General features: G+C 33.2%; 1 protein-coding gene across 1 annotated transcript in view; it reads right to left on the bottom strand.

Moving 5' to 3' along the window:
• Dscam4 (Down syndrome cell adhesion molecule 4) overlaps positions 1–24,684 on the bottom strand; it is a 253,476-nt gene that overhangs the window by 22,273 nt on the left and 206,519 nt on the right. The window contains exons 9-22 of the mRNA XM_076411320.1: positions 21,799–22,075; positions 21,579–21,715; positions 19,990–20,117; positions 19,759–19,924; positions 17,378–17,497; positions 13,601–13,774; positions 13,408–13,545; positions 7,834–7,893; positions 7,549–7,779; positions 6,197–6,364; positions 5,862–6,121; positions 5,592–5,802; positions 3,059–3,214; positions 2,761–3,005 (exon numbers count right to left, since the gene is read on the bottom strand). Of these exons, the coding sequence (XP_076267435.1) occupies positions 2,761–3,005; positions 3,059–3,214; positions 5,592–5,802; positions 5,862–6,121; positions 6,197–6,364; positions 7,549–7,779; positions 7,834–7,893; positions 13,408–13,545; positions 13,601–13,774; positions 17,378–17,497; positions 19,759–19,924; positions 19,990–20,117; positions 21,579–21,715; positions 21,799–22,075 (2,471 nt within the window). The remainder of the gene's footprint in view (positions 1–2,760; positions 3,006–3,058; positions 3,215–5,591; positions 5,803–5,861; positions 6,122–6,196; positions 6,365–7,548; positions 7,780–7,833; positions 7,894–13,407; positions 13,546–13,600; positions 13,775–17,377; positions 17,498–19,758; positions 19,925–19,989; positions 20,118–21,578; positions 21,716–21,798; positions 22,076–24,684) is intronic.

Genomic DNA, 24,684 nt, shown 5'->3' with positions numbered 1-24,684 from the left:
TGAACAAAAATAAAACATGTAAGTAAAACCAATAAATCATACGAAAATAAAATTATATATATATATATATATATATATATATATATATATATATATATATATATATATATATATTAAATATTAACAATAAATCATCATTCAATAAATGAGAAGTATTTATTGGGGCTATTACAATTAGCACTAATTGTTTTATTTCGTCTTCAGTTGTACCATAATGTCCAATCTCATATTTATGAGATCCAGTGTATTATCCAACCAAAAAAAAAGAAATTGAAAGAATTTTTTGGGAAATCACGTGGCTCAATTTTTTATTTATAAATCTTACCATAAAATTCTACAATTAAAAATTGTAGTATCACCAAAAAAGTGACAACAGATCAGGGACCAAAGCAGCGTATATATCATGGATTACTGTTATGAAATTATATTAATACATTCTCTTTAAAAAACAAACATAAATAAACTGGAATTGTTTTTTTTGTTTACCCATTTCAAGTCTGAACTGACCGTTTTTTTATAAAAACACATTTTGATCTTACAATGACTAACACAAAATAAATAATTAGACACTAAATACAAAACACTGTATGACACAATTTTTCTAACATAAATAAGATTACGTTTTTTGAATTCCTTATTCTATTATTAAAACACTCTCTATAAGTATGGTTCTTCTAACAAGTCACGTTCCTAAGTAATAGTGTGAATATTATTTACGCTTAAATGCTCTATTTCTCCACAATAACAGCCGATATTATTCTATACTAATTGCATAATAAGTAATTTTAAAAGAAACGTATGAATACGTTTAAACTAGTTTTAGACCTCACCAAATACAAAGAATACAACCGGAAACTACAGGGTGGTTCCATGAACTATTTTTGTTTTCTCTATTTGTGGGACAATAGAGACATCAAAAACCACTATGAAGTTAAAAATTGGCCAAATAGAACTGAACTTGCCTATGGTAAATCAAACGTTAAATATGAATCTCTTATTCCACAAGAAAATTTGATTCTTCCAACCTTAACATACATATAAGATGATGAACGCAGTGGACGCCCAAAGGGGGTTGTTATCGACGAAAACATTTAAAAATTTCACAAACTGATTTTGAATTACCGTAAATTGAAATTGAATGAAATAGCAGACACTTTAAAGATATCAAATGAACATGTACATCATAGCATTCACGAAAATTAGGGCATGAGAAAGCTGTGTGCAAAGTGGGTGCCGCGCGAGCACACTTTTGACCAAAAACAACGACGAGTTGATGATTCGGAGCAGTGTTTGAAGATGATCAAGCGTAATAAACCAAGTTTTTGCGTCGATATGTAACAACTGATGAAACATGGCTCCATCATTTCACTCCGAAGTCCACTCATCAGTCATCCGAGTGGACTGCACACGATGAACCCGCTCTAAAGCGTGGGAAAACGTAATAGTCGGCAGGCAAGGTTATGGCGTATGTATTTTGGGATGCGCATGGAATAATTTTCATTAACTACCTTGAAATAGGAAGGGCCGTCAACAGCGACTATTACATAGCGTTATTGGGCCGTTTGAAGGACGAAATCGACGAAAAACGGCCGCATTTGAAGAAAAAGAAAGTACTGCATTACCAGGATAGTGCACCGTGTCACAAGTCATTGAAACCGATGGCAAAAATCCAGAAATTGGGCTTCGAATTGCTTCTACATCGAATTCATACACCGTGTTCTCCAGATCTGACCCCCAGCGACTAGCTGGGAAGAAATTTTCGATGAATGAAGGACAAATCGTACTACAAGAATGGTATCGAAATGTAAAGTGTATCACCCTTGAAGGGAATTATGTTGAATAAAAACACTAATTTTGCCGTTTGTTGCCGGGGACTTTTCAATTGATCTGTTACATATAATAAAATTTGGTTTATTAAAAAAATGTTGTCAAGGCCATGGATTAAAATGGTAAAGGATTTTTGTATTTGAGAACTGTTTTCTCTAAGCCAACAAAAGTTGGCCCACAAATAGGAAAAATATATTAAAAAAAAAATTAATTCTATGAAAATCTTACCGAGAAAATGTTAGCGGTTTGGTTATTTCCACAGAAAATAATTAATAAATATTTAGGTAATCTTTTGGATAATAAGCTGAAAATGCCGAGTTTTAGTTAATTATGTAAAACGATGGGGTGCAGAATATCTATAAAAATACATTTCTTGTATTCCCAGTTAATTTTTTCTCCTTAATCTTGGATTGGCGAGTGACAAACAATGTGAAAGCTTTCACCAGTGTATAAAACAGATAGAAGAGCGTTATCAAGGAAGATATAATACTGTAATTTTTGCAGATTACTTCTGGTTTATAACGAAAGAGGATTCAACTATTCTTAAAAAGAATAGTAGAGGTAAAGTTAATATTTCGTCATTTTCTTTCGGAATATATGGCTCATTTTTTCTATTGACGATTTAAACCTGAGTTAATTTGATTCATTGTCTATTTATAAATATATATTACTATTTATTTATAAAACTAATAATATAAATAAATATGATTTTAAATTTTTATACTGTCTTTATTTATGTACAGTAATTTAAATTATCATGTCTTCAAATTGGTAACTGTTACAAGAAATACATTTAAGTTTTTATATTGGACAGGTACAATTTTACAAAAAGCCGTTTTATTTAATATTATAGAACAAAACAATTTGTCACACAGTATAATTAGTAAAATAGTGTTATAGTGATAAAAAGTAACATGTTTAAAATTATTTTACCCTAGTTGATGCAGTCACCCAGAATTGTAAAGTTGACGTGTCATGGGCCCGAATTACTTCATGCATATCTGTAAAGGGACTCAAAGCCCTTTTATGAGTTCCTTCTTCTTGTCCATCTTCCATTACGCTCATATAAAACGTATAACCCGTCAATGGTCCATTGCTAAACTTTGGTGGTAACCAAGACACAAGTATTTTATTAGGAGCACTTAGAACGGCCTTTATGTCGGATGGAGCAGACGGAACTAAATTAATAAAAATATTAGCTGCTAATATATTTGGAGGATTTAGATCTCACCATCTTCCTCAGTTTGGCAAAAGACAGACGGTGACCGCACACCATCCCCACTACCAGTGTAAGCCAGCACAGTGATGCTGTAGTTGGTAAACTTTCTCAGTCCTGATATGGTCGTTCTAACCTGGTTGATAATTTTCGTTTGTTGATCGTCATTATCTGATTAAAATAAAATATTATTACACTCTCAGAATCTTGATCTAAAAATGATTATAATTTAAAAAACAATATTTAAAAATGTACTAACATCATATAAGATAAGCAAACTAAAATTATCAATGTCACTACGTATTAATAATTGTCTATATATAAGCTGTACTGCGGCATAAAATATTCCATATACAAGAAATATAGAAATATTCTTTATAAGAATGAACATTGCGTATTTTGTCAAGAAATACAAGAAAAATATTATACTAATAATAATTAATTAGAATATATATATTCATTTTAAGTTGAAACAATTAAGTATGGTTAACTGAAAAGTTTAAATTGCATTATAATGATCTGACTTGTATTAGTGACTCAAAATTTCTGACATTAGTTTACCAAGAAATATTCTATAATACCGTGTAGTATTAAATGTGTAACAAAACAGATAAACTATTGTTAAGAAATTAAGTATTATCTAATAATAAAAATAATTTAGTTAATGTTATAAAAAATATAAATATATTATAAATTATATCAAAGGCTTCCTTCGCTCAACATCAAATGAATATAAATTTACGAATATCAACGAATTTTCTTCCGAAATAAGTAAAACCATCATCAACCATAGTGTTTTTAGAAATATTTCATTCAGCACAGCACTAAGGTCTCTAATATTCTGTGCAATATGGCCAATATTGCTTTTGATATCAATCTTGATCTCTTGAAATATAAAACAAGGATAATTTGTAAACCGCTTTCGTAGAACATGGAGTCAGCATGGAGACAACGTTCAAGTCTCCTATAGGATAGAATAAAAGTTAGTTAATTTGACTAGTTGTTTTTTTGTTCTGACCTAAAAACCACGACTGCAGCGACGGAGGAGGTCGTTTCAGCCTGGAAAAAGGGGAGGTTAACGGTGATGTGGTCCTAACCTCCCAGCATATCGACCAGCTCGATAACAAGCAATTTTCAGAAGAACTTGTTGAAGAAGAAGCTGAGTTGTTGTTTGTGAAATGATTGAGATATGAAGTTCTTGATTTCTGGAGTGCCAGTTTCCCTCCCCATGAATTTGATTATTTCTGAAAAACCATGGAGCGTTTAAGATTCTTCTGAGGAGCTTATTTTGGCAAACTCGAAGCCATTTCACCTGGTTGGGTGTAACAAACTTGAAGTAGACATTAGATCCGTAGAGGAGTACGGACCGAATTAACATCGTGTAAAATAAGTATTTGATGGAGATGGGTCTGCTGGAAGGGAAGATCAGAGAAGCTAGCAGGTTTGTTATCCCCGAACCTTTCTGGATTTCTTTCTGGATTTGGGAATGTCAATCGAACCGTCGATCGAAGTGGAGACCTAGGTACCGAACGTTATCCAGCCATGCAATTGTTACGGTGTCTATCTTAAGTTGCGAGACGCGCAGTGCTTAACGCTTCTTATGGAAAGTAATGGCCTGTATTTTCAGGGGGTTGATTTGCAACATCTAGAATTTGAATCGCTTGACCACATGATCGAGCTGCTTCCGTAAACGTTCTTGAATTGTAACCTCGAACCTGGAGGCCGTGAAGAAAGCAGTGTCGTCAGCGTAAAACGCGCCGTTAATGTGGTCTTCGATCGATTCGTCAATGATCTCGACAGATCTGAAATAAAGAGGTTAAATAAAACTGGGGTCAGCGGGGAACCATGAGGTACACCAGCATTGATTTGTTTTCGACTGTAAAGTGTTTTTCTGATCTTGACCTGGAAAGATCTGTCCGATAGGTAGGACTTGATGAGAGCGGTTAGGTCTTCTGGGAGGCCTAACAGCACACATTTTGCGACCAAATTGTCATATCGAAGGCTTTGGTTAGGTCCAGAAGGATTGTTCCAAACTTTTTACATTGGTCAAGAGCGTGATGGATGTGTGCGGCTAGACGGGTAGCCTGATGGATGAATGAGTGGTGAGCGCGAAAGCCGAATTGTTCTTCAGGAATGATGTTTTTCTCTCGGCAGGCTTCGAGATGGCACTGAGAAGGCTGATGGGCCTGTAATCAGATTTTGCTCCATTCTTGTGATTAACCGCTATATATGCGTGTTTCCAAGACGCCGGTAAATGTTGCCGATTCATGATGGAGTTAATGGTGTTTAATTTTTCTAGTATTATATTAACAAATTTCAAAATAAAAAAAAGTTTTCTTCATGTGAACTGGATGACCAAGAACCAATGAAGCATAAGTATTTTCATAATACAGTAATAGACATTTCAAACTTGTTTTTGATGTTGATACGAGTTTCTTATTATTATTTTTAGTATCACCATACTAATAAACACAAGAATGAGTTAAAACTACCAATAAGGTGTATATTTTTGTTGGCCCGCGTCCATTAGTACTTGAATTCAACGTACCATACCACTCTCCTACCGAATGATAAGTCACTTTATAGCCCTGGATGATACCATTCCTTCCTTCTGCCATTGGAGGTTCCCACGATATGTGAAGACTTTGAGCATTTTGTACCGAACACTGTACATTCTCTGGAGGCAAAGTTGGGGCATCCTCCAGGGTTCTCGCTGTTACCGGTTCGCTTGCTGGTCCAGAACCCCTGCTGTTGTAAGCCTTTTTCGATTAAAAAACAATCAAATTTAATGTATTGATGGAAATATTATTAAAAGTACTTGAACTATGATGCTATATGTGGTGAACTTGGAAAGACCCTGAAGAATGGCTTCACCGCCATAGTGTAGTCGAACTTCGACGCTCTTGAATATATAACTGAGGGCTAGGCTCTTGTTGTCCTCTTCCAAGGCCTGATAACCGACATGGTATCCGAGCAGGTTACCGTTCCAGGTTTCGCGAGGCGGCGGTTCCCATGTTACAACAAGTTCCGTAGATGTTTTGGCTTCGGCTCGAATATCTACTGGTGCACTACTTGGTACTAAAAAGGTTTGATGACATTATAATTCATATACAATATGTAGGATTCAACAGGGGACAAACTATGCACTCTTACCTTCTTCAAGGGTATTAACTTGAACGGTCTGACTGGGCTCACTCAAACCTAACCTATTTTCTGCCAGTATTCGTAAATGATACACCTGAGCTGGACGTAGGTTGGACAGATTCGCAGTTTGTTGGGCACCAGGAACCGTTATTTTCGCAGGTTGGTTCGGCCAAGCTTCTGATTATGAAAATATTACTTTTTTAGTATTCTATCAGTGATGGTAAATATGTTATGTATTATAATATCCCGTGTTAATTAACAATAATTCTATTACAGTCGTGGTTAATTCAGTGTTTTGGTTTCGGAGGCAATCCGTATGAGTTAAATTTAAGAATATCTATGGGAGGACCCAGATGGTTTTTGGGGATTTTGAATCTTTAGATTTCCAAGATCCACCTAAACAATTTTGTTGAATTAAAGTATTATTTTATAGGTCTTATTCTGAAAGATATTGATGCTGATTTGGATTAAATTCATTGTATATCTGCTTTGGCTTTGCAAATGTTTATAAATAGGTCAAACAGATATGGTTTTTAGTGGCCTTGAAGTAGTTGAGGTTATTGGAATATGTTTTCCATTTTGGTCCCGAAATTTGGGTAAAAATCTTCAACAAGATTTATTTCAGTAAAGTTAAATCTTACTGGAAACTAACCCAAATCTTTGGTCAGCACTGAGTTATTCGAAGTCTAAAATATACTAATATAATTCAGAGGCCAAGAAATATTGTGAAATTAAGTGCCAATATGATTTTTCTAGGATAAACACGGATTATTTACAAGTTATTTAACATTATAACACACACAATTTAAAAAATGCTCGATGGGGAATGATTGATGTCTAAGAAAGATGGTATTTCCTTTTATATTAGATAAAAAATATGTAGAGATGCTAGTATGAGATGAAGAGGTCACCTCCTACTAGCCTTTAAGTTTATTATTGATAATAAATGTTTTTGGGAAATTTTACAGAAAGAACCTTGACAATAGAAAAAAAAGAAATATTATTCTAGAACATCATTTTAGGTTTCGTAATAAGCACAGATCTACAGTATTACTAGCAAACAAAATAAGCATAGGCTTGTGCAGCAAAAGTAATATACTCAGCTAAATTAGATAAACTTTTCCAAAATCTACATTTTAAAAACTAGGCATGAATACATTGAATTAACTCCAATTAAAAATCCCAACGAAGTTTTATCAATCATTATAATATTTTGGTTTTCCTTGTCTTATAGTTAATGTAAATTAATGGAAAGAAATAACATATGCACAGTACTAAATTTTATATGAAGTATACATTATAACTTTACAATAAGTTAATTCACTACCTCAATATGGATACAGTTATAATAATCATATTACCTGCTCCCAGTTTGTACTGCACTACATAATTTGTTATAGGACTATTCCCAGCATAAGGAAACGTCCAAGAGATGCCTATCGATCGGGATTGTTGGTCCATAACCCTGACATTGCGAGGTGGTTCAGGTATCTCTTGAACGATGAGCTGGATGTTCATGTCGTCGCTTCCGTATAAGTTTGTAGCTGAACAAGTGAATATTCCAGTATCTTGCCTGATGGTATGTTCGATACCTGCGAATACAAGTCAGGTTTGAAATTATTTACGTGGAAATATAAATAGATTACCTAGCTCTGAGACCATTCCATCTACCAGCGTCTGTTCTCTAATTGAGTAGCGTTGATCATCTAAAAAATAATATTCAAGTTGGTTTGATGCGTTTAAATTAATTTATTTAATTCAATCAACGGATATTCTATGAATTGATATTCAATGAAAATTAACAACAGTATTAGGTTGGAAAAAATAATTTATAGTCGTATATCTCCAGTAACACATATTCTAAGAAACCATACTATAGCAGCACATTTGAAAAGCGGCATTCACTACAATATTCCAGAAATAAAAGATCGGTTATTGCGCTTTGACAATGATACTTCCAAAATTCTATTTTTATCATGTTTTTCATCTTTTAGCTCATCGAAAATATAATGATCTGTACAGTGACGAGTGTTGAAGTAAACGTCAGCGTCAGAAATTCGATAATGAATTTACTTGAAATAATGAAGAACAATTGAAATAATTAGTGAATAAAATGAAATATTGAAGTGTACCATTATATTTTGCATACTACCGCTACCAAACATTGTTCTTAAAAAGAGTTTGAAAAGAAGCTAGAGATCTAGCTTTCACATCAATTAGTTTTTGAAGAAAAACTAAATGATAAGAAAACAAAATTAGGCTATTTTCTAAAGCACTGATGACGGTCGATAGAACGCATCATATATGAGAATAATGTGCGAAGAATATCGTGACAGAAGTCTGAATAAGCTTCAAGGAAACTTGGAATTGGAAAAGAATTGTACATCATGATTTGTTCGAAGCTGTCCAGACTATTAATTTTACTTTCTACTAACAGAAACCAATGTAACTGAAACAAGCTGTTAAATCATATAACCAGAAATGATATATTAGAAAGGTTTTGTCGTCACAAACAAAGATAGACCACATACAACTTTAATGACTAGTGAAAAATTGAGTGAAATTAACCTGTAAGTTTTGATGCATCCACTTACATCACTAGTGCCGTGAAATTTATATTAAAAAAACATGAAAAAATCTCAATTATTTTTTTCCTTACTCATTATCTGGCTCAAAGTTTTGTAAAACAATGTATACAGTATTAAAAACTAACAAAATACTACTCATAAAAATATAATTGAGCCAAATCGGCGTCGAAATTGTAAAACGAGAGTTAGTCCATAGAAAAAGTGAGTAGCAGTGATATTTGTTGACAGATCCTAAAAAAAGTAATGATGCTTTCCGATTTTGAACACTTCTCCTTCTAGCAACTATATTTTAACTCAGATTCTAACAAATTTAATATAGCCGGCTGCCGTTGTAGTAATCGATTCCCTACACTACGTTTATAATAAAATGGTACAGCGTGATATTCGTCTAGAACTAATATTATTATTATTGTACGTTATTGCACACCAATGTACTCGCTTATCAGCCAAATGTGATTACCTAAAACGTTAAAACGAAGCAACCGATTTAATTTCATGGACAAAATTATTTATTTCATGATAGATATACAGTTTAGAGGGTGATTTAGATATCTTGATACATCTTGTCAACACTGCTTCCGTGTAAATAATATAACGAATTAAATTTCCATTCTTGTGGGGCATATATCAGTGTGTTATACGATTTATTCTGCTACAGCAAGCAGCAGCAAGCGATCTGTGAAATATGTGATTTCTGAATATAGTGAAGTGAAAAATTTATAAAGTTTTACGAGCGATAGTATATAGAATAGTGACAGCTCACATAAAATATGATAAATCATCATCGGCGAAGAGCTCCGCTTATACTCATGGATGTTGCGATTCCGAAACCCTTTAAAATGGAAGCCAGCGCTAAGTTGAGTAAGAAGAGGTTCAACGATAATAAAACCGGAATACTTGATGATTGAAAGAATGTGGTATGGTCCGATGATTCCTTGTTTATATTGTTTCCTGCAAACCCTAAAATAAATCCTACGATCCGGACTGTCTCCTTCCTACAGTTAAGCATGGGTTGGTATTCAGCTGGTCCTCTCATACACCTCACTGATTGGGTTACTGCGAATTAATATCTTCACATCCTCAATGATGAAGTTATTGCTATGACTAGAATATTGTTTCCAATTCCGATATCAATATAATATTGCGGCCATACGCATAGTCTAAAGGGTAGAGTTTTGGCTTGAAAAGCATGAGAATATCGTGTTATTATAATTGAACCGTTATGAGGAGTTTTAGAGCAGAATGAGGAGTATATTTCTATCTCATATATTATTGGTACCAAAGTGGAATAGCATCCCGTTGGGAACTATTGAAACACTATTCCTCGACGTATCTTAGCTGTTTTAAAAGCTAATAGTGACTCAACATCTTATTAATATTTAAAAATTTTGTATATGTAAAGCATTCATATTATTCTGTTCATCCCTTGTATACAATAATTGTCATAAGAAATACTTATTGCTCATTGCACCGACTGTTGAACAATCACTACATAGTATAAAACAAAGTCGCCTTTTCTGTCCCTATATCCCTATGTGCGCTTAAATCTTTAAAACTACGCAACGGATTTTGATGCGGTTTTTTTCAATAGATAGAGTGATTCAAGAGAAAGGTTTATATGTATAATACATGCATAATATACTAAGGGAACATTGCTAAATTTAGAGGTTTCTAACGTGATGTCGTAAATTAACCTATTTTTTTAGGCTTATTTAGCAATTAGTAAAAACGCTGCCTAACCCTACGAGTTAGATCAAATTAATGTACTACAGTATTGTACACCATAAAAAGTTCTACAAAAAAGTCCGCGATGGTATATGTTTATCTTTTAGGGATAACCCATATTAACCATTTTTATTGTTTACTTTTACGTGAGAAAATGGCTTATTTACGAAGCTATTTTAAGCAAAACGGCATTAATCCTTATCGAATTAAGTACCTTAAATACAGTGTGCAATTAATATAGACCAATATGGTTCCTTACAGCATGTAAATTAAACAAATATTTTCGGAGATATTACAAATTTAAAATTTGCGTTTAAAAATGAGTAATGTAATAAAAATTGTATGAATTTAGATATTCCAAAGATAGCAGGAAATCTTCATAGTAAGTATAGGGGAAGAGGAATTGTTTTACTCCAAATTTAATGCGTGCAGGCCAAGGGCAGTAATGAATGAACCAAAAATACTGGATCGATTTTAATCATGTTTTCATTGGGTGACATAGGCATATATATTTTATGCCCGTGCAAAGTCGGGGCGGGCCGCTATGTTTTTATATACAACGTTCATATTTTTTCTGTAGTGTATTTAATTTAGTATCAGCATTGCACCCGTGCGAAGCCGGGGCGGGTTGCTAGTTAAGAATAATACGTAAATTGGGAAATTCATTTGAACTAAAGGAAAAGTATACGCTTATTATTCGAAAGAAGTTCTATATATATATATATATATATATATATATATATATATATATATATATATATATATTATATGTATCTAATATAATATATATAGTATATTCAAACTAGTAGTGGCAAAAGTGACCTGTCAAAACGGCTCAGACCTATAACAACATTCTAATCTACATAAAATAATGAAACAAAAATGTTATGTTTTAATATTTATTTTTACATTATGTTACATCTAATGCATATACTATCGAAGAACTTAAAACTACAATTAATTATATAGCCACAATAATTTATAGGTTAGAGTTGTTTTATTATATATACACTTAACTTTTTTCCACACTAGTATAGGTTCGAGTTCGAGTTCTAGGCGTTTTTTTATGGTATCCTCCGAAGGCCTAATTCACCTAATTAACAATTGTCTATCTGAGTAATGTATTTTACTTCCATTAGAGAGTATATTTATGTTTATTGTTAACGCTTAGTTATTGTTTTCTTCCATGCAACGTTTCTTTGTAAAATCATTATGATATTACTATATTTCTCCTTAATTTAACCTGTTGTTAACCTACGTGTATACATCTTCCTTGATAAAGCTAACCACTGCATTCTTCTTAATGCATTTACCATATCTGCAAAACAGTTAATATTATTTCTCTTCCCATAACAAATTTTCATGTATATTCTGAAATAATAACGCACATGCTAATAAAGCTTTCACACTCTATAATACAATTAAAGTATATTAATTGTATATTTACCTTTACTTGTTTCCTCTTTCATCACACTGTTTTGGAAATTGTCAGCAAGATTGCATCATCATCATGCACCAACATTCAAAAGAATTATTCAATCACTGTCACTTTCAGAAACACTAATCATGTTAATAACTAAGCTATTTATTTCCAATATATCAAAAACTTGCTCAAGATTATACCATTTTTCAATTTCTTCTTCAATGTGTCTGATTGAACTCATTCAAACTGAAGTTGTTATTTTCGACAATGCCTCTTTCCATATATCCAAACAGTTCTGGTTTGAATATCCTTCTGGGCCTGAAAGTCTATTGTAATAATACTTTGCAGTACCCCATATCAACTGAATAGGATTAAATATGCTGTGATAAGGAGGAAGATGTAATATTCTATATCGTATCGTATTCTATTCGTATATACCACGTATCTTTTCTGATGCTTATTTATAAAAAAGTAAATTACATAAAATGTAATTAAATATTTCAATTATATTTACCCAGTAACAATTTGAAATATTTCATTCTTTAACATGGTTTCCTCGAAACTTGTTTTATATACTTTAAGCCTTTCCTTAATTGCAGCCTCTGTTGATGCACTTGTTGGGATTTTTCCACCATTATACTATGATATGGTACATTGTACATAATAATAACTGATGGTTCTTCCAACCTCCAAGTTCTTTAAAAGCTGATTTTCAAACTTTTGCAGAAACAAGTTATGGCTGATTTCTCCATGGTAGTCACCCATGGAGTTGTTGTTTTTACACTATATTTATTATCATCTTGCCCTGAGCGACCCAATGTACCATTCTGAAATATTCATGTCTCATTTAAGTATATAAATTGATATAATAATTGTTCCTTGACTTCTTTATAATATGATATCTTTTGACGTTTTATGGATACTTTCTAAACTAACAATTTTCTCTGAAATAATTGTATTAAATTAAAGAAAAAACTACTTTCTATTATTATACATTTCGTATATTTGATCGCTGATACAGCTAACAGGCTGATCTTCACTCGGCACCTGTTTCGCATAAACGCGGTTTCTTTTTGGCGAATTTAGGGTTAAATTTTTTTTATTTTTTGAGATATTTTAGTGACCATGTCTGTACTAATATTCAGTGCAGCTGCAATGCGCAAATAATATTTTCAAAATATTGTCTGCCTGTAAATCGAATTTACAACTTTCGACAGGCAGATATTGATCACGTGTGTCACTACTGTTTTGAATAGACTATGTATATATGTTTATTATATAAACTCAGTGCATTAACTGAAAATTGGTGTCGAACAAAAAACCCTCAAAAACACGACTAGATTTCATCTGATTGATGACGGGACTTTTAAATAACAGCTCGCTTATTCAGGGTCCTTTTTCGAGGGTTTTTAAACACCCTAATAAGAGTTCTTTTCAGAACGCCCTCGTTAAAAAAACAATGGCAAGGGCCAGCGTCGACCTACCCTCTTTCAGGATGTGTTGTCCCCCGATTTTCCAGCTGATTTGCATGGGGGTATCGCCGTTAGCGGCGCATTGCAAATGAGCCTGTTCACCTTTCACCACTTGAACCTGCTTTGATTTCTGCACGAAGTGGGCCGGGGCTGCGGCGGAATAAAGAGTTATCGAATCCGACAGGTTAGTTTCAAATCAACTCACCGTTTACCCTGAGGAATATGACTTTGCTGACGCCGGTGCCTATGTTGTTCTTCGCCTCGCACAGGTATTGTCCCTCGCTGTCTTTGGATATGTGAGTGAAACCCAACGAGCCGTTCTGATATTGTTGGACGTTCGGTTCGTAATGGAAATCTTTGTATTCGCCTGGCTCTTTTCCTGAACGAAAATGAAATTAAATATATTCGTTAAATATTCTCGGAAGAAAAATATAATCTGGTTGGTAAAATATTTATGGGGTGAGTTCTAAAGAAGGGAGAAAGTTAAATAATATTTAAAGTACTGGGTAGATTAGAAATATAAATATATAATAATAATTTAACAGTATATTTTTTTAATTTAAAAGCATATGGTACGGATATTACAACTAGTTATTGTGAATATATTTTAATCGGCGACATCTATTGGTGCAACTGAGAAGCATGAATATAAAAACCATTAAAATATCTAAGTTAAATATACTACGGCATCACTGTATATTCAGTATATAAAGTCTATTCAAAGTTTATTGGTATATGCGTCATCGACTTTTGTGACGTCACAAAAACGTCGCAATATCAAAGCCAAACTGAACTAAAACTCAAAGTTGATGCGACAACATCGCGACGTTTTCACGTCACAAATCTCGATGGCACATCACTACATAGTATAAAACAAAGTCGACTTTTCTGTCCCTATATCCCTATGTGCGCTTAAATCTTTAAAACTACGCAACGGATTTTGATGCGGTTTTTTTCAATAGATAGAGTGATTCAAGAGGAAGGTTTATATGTATAATACATGCATAATATACCAAGGCAACATTGCTAATTTTAGAGGTTTCTAACGTGATGTCGTAAATTAACCTATTTCTTTAGGCTTATTTAGCAATTAGCAAAAACGCTGCCTAACCCTACGAGTTAGATCAAATTAATGTACTACAGTATTGTACACCATAAAAAGGTCTACAAAAAAGTCCGCGATGGTATATGTTTATCTTTTAGGGATAACCCACATTAACCATTTTTATTGTTTACTTTTTACGTGAGAAAATGGCTTATTTACGAAGCTATTTTAAGCAATACGGCATTAATCCTTATCGAATTAAGTACCTTAAATACAGTGTGCAATTAATATAGATCAATATGGTTCCTTACAGCATGTAAATTAAACAAATATTTTCGGAGATATTACAAATTTAAAATTTGCGTTTAAAAATGTGTAATGTAATAAAAATTGTATGAATTTAGATATTCTAAAGATAGCAGGAAATCTTCATAGTAAGTATGGGGGAAGAGGAATTGTTTTACTCCAAATTTAATGCGTGCAGGCCAAGGGCAGTAATGAATGAACCAAAAATACTGGATCGATTTTAATCATGTTTTCATTGAGTGACATAGGCATATATATTTTATGCCCGTGCAAAGTCGGAGCGGGCCGCTATGTTTTTATATACAACGTTCATATTTTTTCTGTAGTGTATTTAATTTAGTATCAGCATTGCACCCGTGCGAAGCCGGGGCGGGTCGCTAGTATACAAATAAGTTTTAATTTTTTTGGCATTTTTGACATACCTAATATTTTTATGATTTAAAGAAATTTGCTGGCGAATCTCTTTAATAAATAGTCATATGCCAATTGCCTTTTTATTTTAAGGATTTCAAAGTTGCGATTTTGATGGCAAAGAACGGGCTGTATGATTAAAAAAGTTCGCGGAATTATTGGATGAGAACCTACCTCGAATTCGCAACGAACTTTCGTTGAGCATAGCAGCTGATGAAACAGCCATTGCCAGGCGTTTACATGCAATGAAAAAGATCCGATACAAGGGAAGAATGCTACCGGAAGAATTGATATGGAATCGATGAAAATCCTATTTCGACCTGCTTCAAAATTGTGTTTTCATTGCTTCATAGGCACAAGAGAAGAGTTTTGATGGGACTAATGATAAAAACCTAAAATTATGATGGCAAATATTGATGGTCATAAAGTCTTGCTGTGCATATAGTCGTATCAGAAAGGTGTAATGTATTATGGAATGCTTGTTTGCTGAAATACTAGAAATAACGAGTAAGAGAAGTAAAATTATCCTCTTGCAGAGTTACGTACAGCTATACGTTGCAAAAGTTATAATAAATACACTATTGCAAGTTCTGTCGTACTAAGCGAATTCACAAGACATAGCTACTTCTGATTATCACTTGTTCAAATTCGTGCAGCATATCTTGACTAGCACGTGGTCTGAAAATGTCGAAGATGTGCGAAAATGGATCGATATCAAACCAACATCGCTCTTTTTGTTTCCAATATTTTTTTTATCAATAAATGCTCTTTTAAAGTGAAAAGATGATCAGAATACAACACATTTAATAGTAATTTGATCTTAATAGTATTTCTCAATGCTAGATCTAATGGTTCAAACACAAATTTGCAATGGTGAATCCCTTATATTTTACAGATTTGATAATATTTCACAATTAAACTATTTAACTAACCAGTTTGAAGGATTTTGTTTCTTTAATCTTAGACCAAGTCCACTGTTGTTTACAATTCCCGGAAGGACTTATTTTTATATTTTGTTGATATTGGATTATTTAGGATTTGTGTTTTGTACTAACAGTTTTATACTATAGGTCTATATTACCTTCAAAATTTGTTGATAAAAATCGAGATATGTAGAACTGTCGTCCCAGCAACTAGAATATTTTGGACCTACTATGGAGTTTCAAGCTCATTTTTAACGTGCTCTTTCCACATGAACTTGTCATTAGGTATCATACTCAAGTATGATATAGTTTGAGGCAATCATTACTGGCAGATAATTTGTTCTTTTTTGTAATTGAAATCCGCATATGTTTAATTAGGAACAATATATTTTGAAAAAAAAAATATTAATTTTTAAAGATTTTGTAGTATGCTCTGTATACATTTTATCCAAGATTTAGCACTACTAAAAAGCCAACAGGTATTTTTTAATCCGCACCATGTATGCACTATCGTTTGGTGATTCTCATATGGATTGGTGTCGTTCTGTATATAGAAATTATGCTTGGTAATATTGGCATTCATCAAAAAATAGTAATCCTGTATAAGGATGTTTCCTTTTTTAGATAAAACTTGGGCTCTGTGCATAGTTTTATCATTTCGATGTATTGAGGAATCATACAAATCTATGGTAATTTGGCATCATTGTCTGAATAATAAACAATAGTTTAAACAAGCGCCTTCAAAATAGCCCGCGGTGCTACAGACTGTCAATATTGGCCTGTCCTTATTAAAAAATCTTATTTATTAAATACAAATATCAATACCAAACTCCCCCCAACGCACTGTAGATAAATATTGACTCTGTAGAAACCCTGGGGTTATCTTAATATATCCTTAAGTTGTATCATGGTTTAGTTAAATCGGTTAATAAGTTAATTATAAAAATAATTTTTCAATATTTCAGATACAGATATATTATGGCATTATTTATATTAAGTATATATATATAAGTATAAAATCAGGTAAAATAAAATTGTATTTGTTGTTAACTTATAGCTAACAGAGAGAGGATATAATATTTAGAGCAGTTAATACTATTTTTAATGTTTATAAGATGTTTATAAAGTCCATAGAACAAATACTAGCTGAGGAATTAATATAATTTACAAGAATTAAAGATACAATGGATGAAAGTTGAACAAAGAAATAAATTGATGCGGAAGTTAAGTTACTCTTCAGTAAGTTTAGTAAATTAAATCAAGCTAGTATAACGAAAATATGCAAAATATTGCTTACCTATGGCTTTTTTCCAAGTGATGACTGGCTTCGGATAACCGTCGGCTTGGCAATGGATGATTGCTTCTTCTCCAGCAGCCACGCTTGAATCTAGTGGTTCGGTCGTCCATCTGGGAGGAACTGAAATGTTCCGCATATCATTGTATATGATATTATGACTATGAAATAGTACTGATTGTCTTATTTACTGTAAACTTACAAGATACAATGCTGTCGTACTAAAATTAGAGGACGTCCCCAAAAATTCATCAGCTTTATGCGCAGAACAATGATCTTTCGAGTATTTCATATATATATATATATATATATATATATATATATATATATATATATATATATATATATATATATATAATTTTAACTCGATTTAATATTTAATTTATATATATTATTTTTTAACCCAAGGAAATATATTCTAACTATTATATTCTTAAAATATACATAAGATTTACAAGGACTGGCAACGTGGCAAGTTTAGTTCCCTAGCAGTGCTGATAGATGAAACATGTTGTTTTCAAAAATTTCTAGAAAGAGAATGGTCATTTGGATCAAATGAATCAACTTTTAGTTTTCTGATGCTATATACAACTGCTTTTTTAAAAAGAATTACTAGAATTGCTTTTCCAGATACCTAGTAAAATTCTTTGAATATCAGCAACGATATTATGTAAATATAATCGAATACCAGGAGAAAGACCCAGGACTGGAATTTCCAAGACCAAGGAAGTCATGATGGATATCGGTGTAGTCAGTGGGTTCTGATTTAAGTAGTAAAGAAAATAACCCTTTTTCATATAAGAAAAGTTGCTAAAGTGATCCTTTCTCTTTCTTTTGCTATGGTGATCCGCTAGATCCAAATGGTATTTTGCAGATTTTGCATAATGTTCGGGTTAGATAAGGTTTACGAGTGACAGAGATCCTGGGTTACGACTTCTCCAGAAACTCAACAGCTACAAATTAAATCGCAGTTGCTACTGGAGTAATATGTTTCGCTATCAAATGCTGCGGAAGAATACTTGTTCCCAAACATAAAAATTACAGTCTTTACTGCTAACACTGCCGATTTCGGGTACATAAGTCGAGCGAAAGTTTGTTGTCCGTAGTTCTGTAGAGTCTTCAACGACAATAAGGGAAGGTATTAAGAAACTGGGTAGCAGTATCAAATAAAACCTATCAAGCAAAATGCTTGCAAGAAAAGTATGGAAAAGCGTTGTCTTTCCATATCGTTACACTTCTTCCCGTATTATGAATAAAATATTATGATAAAAAATAAATATTATTTAAATGGTTGAGATCTGTTTCATTTCTTCAAACAATATTGAGAGGAATTTGTGGGGAATTAATAATTTTCTCTCATCAATTTGGGGAATACAAGGAAGTGTTCTGATGCCAATGTTTTACCTACTCTACCCTTGTGATACAACACAAATGAAAAATATGATGACAACATTTGCTAATGATACTGCGATGATAGGTGTCGGAGACAATAATAAAAAAGTCACACGAAAATTGCAACAGGCACGTGACAATATAAGTAATTGGACACAAGTTTGGTAAATAAAAATTAACGAAAGTAAATCTGTGCATGTGCAGTTCGCCTACAATCAGACCGTATAAGCACCAATAACATTAAATAATATTATCATTCCATATAAGAACAACGCTAAATATCTCGGAATGAATCTTGATACAAAACTTCACTGGAAGGAACATGTAAAGAACAAAAGAATAGAACTGGAATTGAAATATAGGAAAATATATTGGCTAATTAGAAAAAAATCACATTTATCAGTACATAATAAATTGCTATTATATAAGCAAATAGTGAAACCTATATGAACATACGGAGTTCAATTATGGCGATGTTCTTCAAAGAGTAACATAAACAAAATACAAATTTTTCAGAACAAAGACCTGAGAAGTTTTGTTGGCACACCCAAATACTACAGGATTGACCACCTACATCGAGACTTTGAGATACCCACAGTCAGTCAACTTGGACAAAGACTCAAAAGAATCAAACCGTCTTTTTTTAGTCGTGTTGTAAAGTGCGTGTAGTAAAATATACAGCAGTGACATGTAGAAAAATTTTTTCAGAGACTGAAATATCGCCGATGGGTCCTCCTAGTTATATACCTAGATTTAAGTTTAAGGTCATAAAGACAAATTGTAGGTTAGTCGTAACGAATAAAAATTGAGGAATTATTCAAATTTTCTATCAAAAGCCCATGGTTGGTTTGAGCATATGAGCTATACCACCATAGGTCCTATTTTTGCGATAAAAGATGACTGGGACTTATGTACCAATACAACAATCAATTAGATACCGGGAATTATGTCGACAACTAATGACGGTAATAAGACTTAATAATGATACTAACCATTAACTGTTAACGGAACTATATACTTCTCCAGGCCGGCAACATTACTAGCGATGCACGTGTAATTGCCAGTGTGTTTGGAGCTGACTTGATCGATAATTAACGATGACGAGAACTCATCGATTCGCCGAATCACCGTGCCCAGGGCTGCGTTGTTAATCACCGACTGAGAAGGCGGGGGGGTTTAATTATTTTTTTATTTTTTTCCGTTCTACCGACGTAACCACTCACTTGACCGTTCCTCTCCCATCGGAAATTAATCGGCAAGTCTCCCTCCATGATCTGGCATGTGATGGCCGCTCTCATGCCCTCGCGCAGCAGATCGGTCATCGGATTGATGGGCAGGATCTTCGGGGGGACTGTAATTGAAAATTAATTATATTCGTCCAATTAGAAAAGGTACATTTTATTTATAAAAAAATAACAATAATTTTCTTGGGTGTGGTATTTATTTAAAAGTTTTTCAATTGAAATGAAGTATACAGATACTTTATATAGTCTATTCAAAGTTTTTTTTTTGTACATACGTCATCAAGATGTTTAATGAATTGCCTGCCGCAATTTGTAAATTTGATCTGATTCTGAAAATCAGACAGTATTTTCCTTCTCATTTTATTCCAGTTAAAAAAGGACAAATGCTACCTGATAAGTTGTGAACGTGAAACCGAACTAGCCTGTCAAAGTCGTCCGGTTTTCAGACGTACGCCAAATTATTCGAAATATTGGTTATAATTACTATAGGTTATAAACCGGCGAACGTTACTTTATTACTTTCATAAATTTGAAATGGCTGCCTATTGCCCGTAAATTCCGTTAGAGAGGTAAATATTGATGATATTCAATATTATAAGTTGCTGCAATTTTATTGAAAATGTTTTTTAGCGTGTTGCTACTGCGCTGAATAGATTAGTGTAGGTACTGTGACTAACATCGCTCACAAAACGAAGAACAATATGTTAAATTCAACCAAGAAAACCCGTCTACATAGGAATTGGGTGACGAATCTTGACCATCTTAATATTAGCTTTATTCGGGAGCAAATATACGAAATGTGAGTATATGTACACTGAGTACACAAACTATTTTATCGATATAAACATAATTTAATAAAATTATTTCTGAGAAAATTGTTAAACTGAAAAGTACACACAAACATTTTGGGACATGCAGCTCTTTAAGGGATGTAAGACATCCCTTCGTACACTCTTACGGGGCATGTGATTTAAATGCTGTAAAGATAACCCTCGAAGAGGTCTAATAGAACTTCCAGATATTGCCTTAAAAATAATTCTATTTTTAAGGTCGTACAATAAAATCGAGGATGATAAATTATTTGACTCTGTGTATGTTTATGAAACTTGGATATTTGAAAATAGTTCATTGGGGCAATTTTGTTGGACATAATATTTATTAATAATTAATTGCATATATATTGTTATTCAAGTTATAAGTATAAATAAAATTAGTTTAAATCTTTAGAGTATAGTACTATACCCAAGTTCAGTTATGTGCATATACGACATATAATATCAACAATTTTATAACCTTTAATTCGTTACGTCAATTTTGAATGTAAATATTTTCAGCGAATATTCCGCAAACCATTTTTGTTGCAGATATGCATCCACATTTAAATGTAAATATACCATTGGAAACAGTTGCAAATACACATAATATTTTACACTATTCGATGTGTTTTATATATTTATTTTGCATCTATTTTTGTCGCTTAAATTGACAAATAATTAAAACATGTTGTGAATACACAAGAAAGACTTTTTCTAAGAACTTAAAGTGTTAGTGTCTTAAATATAACTTACCAATTATCTGTACTTCCACATCCCTTCTGGCAGAGTTCCTTTGACGATTCTGTGCTTGACAAGTATACGTACCAGCATCTTCTCTCCGTTGGGCTTGTTCCACCACTAATGTGCCATTTTGATATACTCTTTGTCTCCTAAATAACATATATTTTATGGAGTCAATAATTTTAGTATGATACCAAGAAAAAGTAATAATTAATGATTGTAAAATCATTACCTATTTAGTGGTAATATTTGACCGTCTTTTTCCCACGTTACAGATTCGATGGGATAACCAGCCACTGGACATTTGATAACCAGCGAAGATCCAGCTATTCCCGTGATTTTCGGCATCACTCTGATGTAGGGTAGACCGTAGACGTTCACGCGAGCACTGTGCGTCACTTTTCCAACACTATTGTGTGCAATACAAGAATATTCTCCTCCATCTTCCGCCTTAATGTTGGTGATGTTAACATGCGAGATGACGTCGTCTTGAATTGTCACATATTGTCCTGAAAATTAAAACAAATCCATTATATTTCTACTTCTCAGTTCAGGACACATATTTTGTATATTGGAAGTCCATTAGTTAGGATCAATTTTATAAAAAAATATTAACAATTATTTTAAATAATTTTCAAATTTGATCCCACACTCACAAAGTTTATTTAACGATAATCTATAGTTATGTTCATTGAATATCATGTACAGTACTAAACTAGTTTAAAGGTTTTAACCCTATTCAGTCTGCGAATGATATATTGTCCATCTATTAGCTGAATATAAGATCATCTGTAGAATCCCCTTATAGTTTGTTGCTACCTACATTTGGTTTTTATTTTCTCCTCGCCTAATGATCGTCTATCTGTTGGATAATTTATGTCTCTATACAAGTATTGTGATTATTCTTGGGATAAGCTCAGTGAAATGAAATTTTCAACTTCTCCTTCTAGTGGTGATCAGGATGATTTTGAATTGGAAAATATTCGGAAAGCTTTCTTAAGCGGCAGTTTTTTTAGTGAGAATATCCTTTTATAATATTTTTACATATTATGTTAACACAATATCTGAAGGTTAACAATCTCTTCTGTTTCGGTGACGTTAAGATGAACTTTTCTTGTGGTAAAAAACCTAGGTAGCGGTTTTATCGAGGCCTGCGGCATGCCTGTTTAAATCCTTGAGGTTGCTTACAAGGTGTAAACTTAAGTCCTTCTCTGCAGTGATTAAGTATGGTTAGGTGTTTTTCCTGATTTTGGTGGATTGTAAGCTGCTTCATGTAGCAACAGGAGTGAACAGCTGAATAGTCGTAATGCAGATTATTGTGTTCTGCCATCTTTGTGGCAACTTACGTCTTTCATCTGGAAAATATCTTGTCCTTTGCTGGGACAGCAAGAAGCATACAAACTAGCTTTCAACGAGAATATACGCAAGTTATTTGTGCCATTGACTTGTAGACTTGTTTCGATACCATTACTGAAACCTTGGAACAAATCCCTAAATAATATTCCTCCCATCAATTGGGCTGGTCACTGTAAAACTTTACAAGCCTTAGATGCGTTATAGCTGCATTTTTCATCCAATGAATCAGAAAAATACAACTCTATTAAGACAGTTAGATTTGACACAAAATTTGATAATGTAAGCAGAGTAATACCAGATGTATATTATCTGATAGATAGAGATCTTGGGCAACATTAATAAAATTGTCAAAACTTCTATTGACTAACTATTGAAACCAACAGTGATTATTAACTAACTACAGTCTGTTCAAAGTTTATTTGTACGCACGTGATCAAGATGTTTAATGTATTGCCTGTCGCAATTTCTAACTTCGTTTCAAAATCAGACAATATTTTCCTTCTCACTTTAGTCTAGTTAAAAAGAGACGCAATGCTGCCCGATTAGTTCAAACGCGTAAACAAATGAGCCTGTCAAAGTCGTCCGTTTGTCAGACGTATGCATGATAAGAGGTTGTAACTCTAACCTATAAACTATTGTGATTGTATAATAAATTGCAGTTTTAGATGAAGTATAATGTCAAGATAAATTATATTTGATAAAATTTTCGTTCAATTATTTTATTTAGATTAGAATTTTGTTGTATGTCAAAGCTAAACTGAACTAAAACTCAGAGTTGATGCGACAACATTGCGACGTTTTGACGTGACAAACTTAGATGACATAAATTAAGATAACGTAAAATGTCAATTGAAAAGTTCCCGGTCTACTATAGTAAAACACATTTTTTTCGCAAAATTAGTTTATTTTATTCACCATATTTTCTTTCAAGGGAATATTTTCCTCCAACTTTTCGATACCATTTTTGAGGTACGATTTGTCCTTTGCTTCAAAATAGGTCTCAGTTTCGTCGATCACCTTTTCATTTCTTCCCAGCGAGCATTCTTTTGAGATCTGAAAACAGGAAATAGTCGCTGGGGGCCCGATTTGGAGAATACGGTGGATGGGGAAGCAATTCGAAGCCCAACTCATGAATTTTTGCCATCGTTTTTACTGACTTGTAACACGATGCATTATCTTAGTGAAGCAGCACTTTATTTTTCTTCAAATCCGGCCGCTTTTCGGCGATTTCGTCCTTCAAACGGGCCAACAACGTTATGTAATAGTCGCTATTGATGGTCCTTCCTTTTTCAATGTAGTCAATGAACATTATTCCATACGCATCTCAAAATACAGACTTCATAACCTTGCCAGTGAACTGTTGCGTTTTCCCAGGCTTTGGAGCGGGTTCATCGAGTGCAGTCTACTACAGGAGTGAAATGGTGGAACCATGTTTCATCCATTGTCACATATCGACGCAAAAACTCGGGTTTATTCCGCTTGACCATCTTCAAACACTACTCCGAATCATCAACTTGTCGTTGTGTTTGGTCAAAAGTGAGCTCGCGCGATACCCACTTTGCACATAGCTTTCCCATACCCAAATATTCGTGAATGATATGATATACATGTTCAGTACATATCTTTAGAGTATCTGCTGTTTCACTCAATTTCAATTTATGGTAATTCAAAATAATTTTGTGGATTTTTTTATGTTTTCATCGGTAACAACCTCTTTTGGGCGTCCATTGCATTCACCGTCTTCGGTGCGCATTTCACCAAG

Source organism: Rhynchophorus ferrugineus, unplaced genomic scaffold, assembly GCF_030347505.1.
Source record: "Rhynchophorus ferrugineus isolate W39M unplaced genomic scaffold, kcgeb_rfMv2 rfM8, whole genome shotgun sequence".
NCBI lineage: Eukaryota > Metazoa > Arthropoda > Insecta > Coleoptera > Curculionidae > Rhynchophorus > Rhynchophorus ferrugineus.
This window is presented reverse-complemented; position numbering and strand designations above follow the sequence as displayed.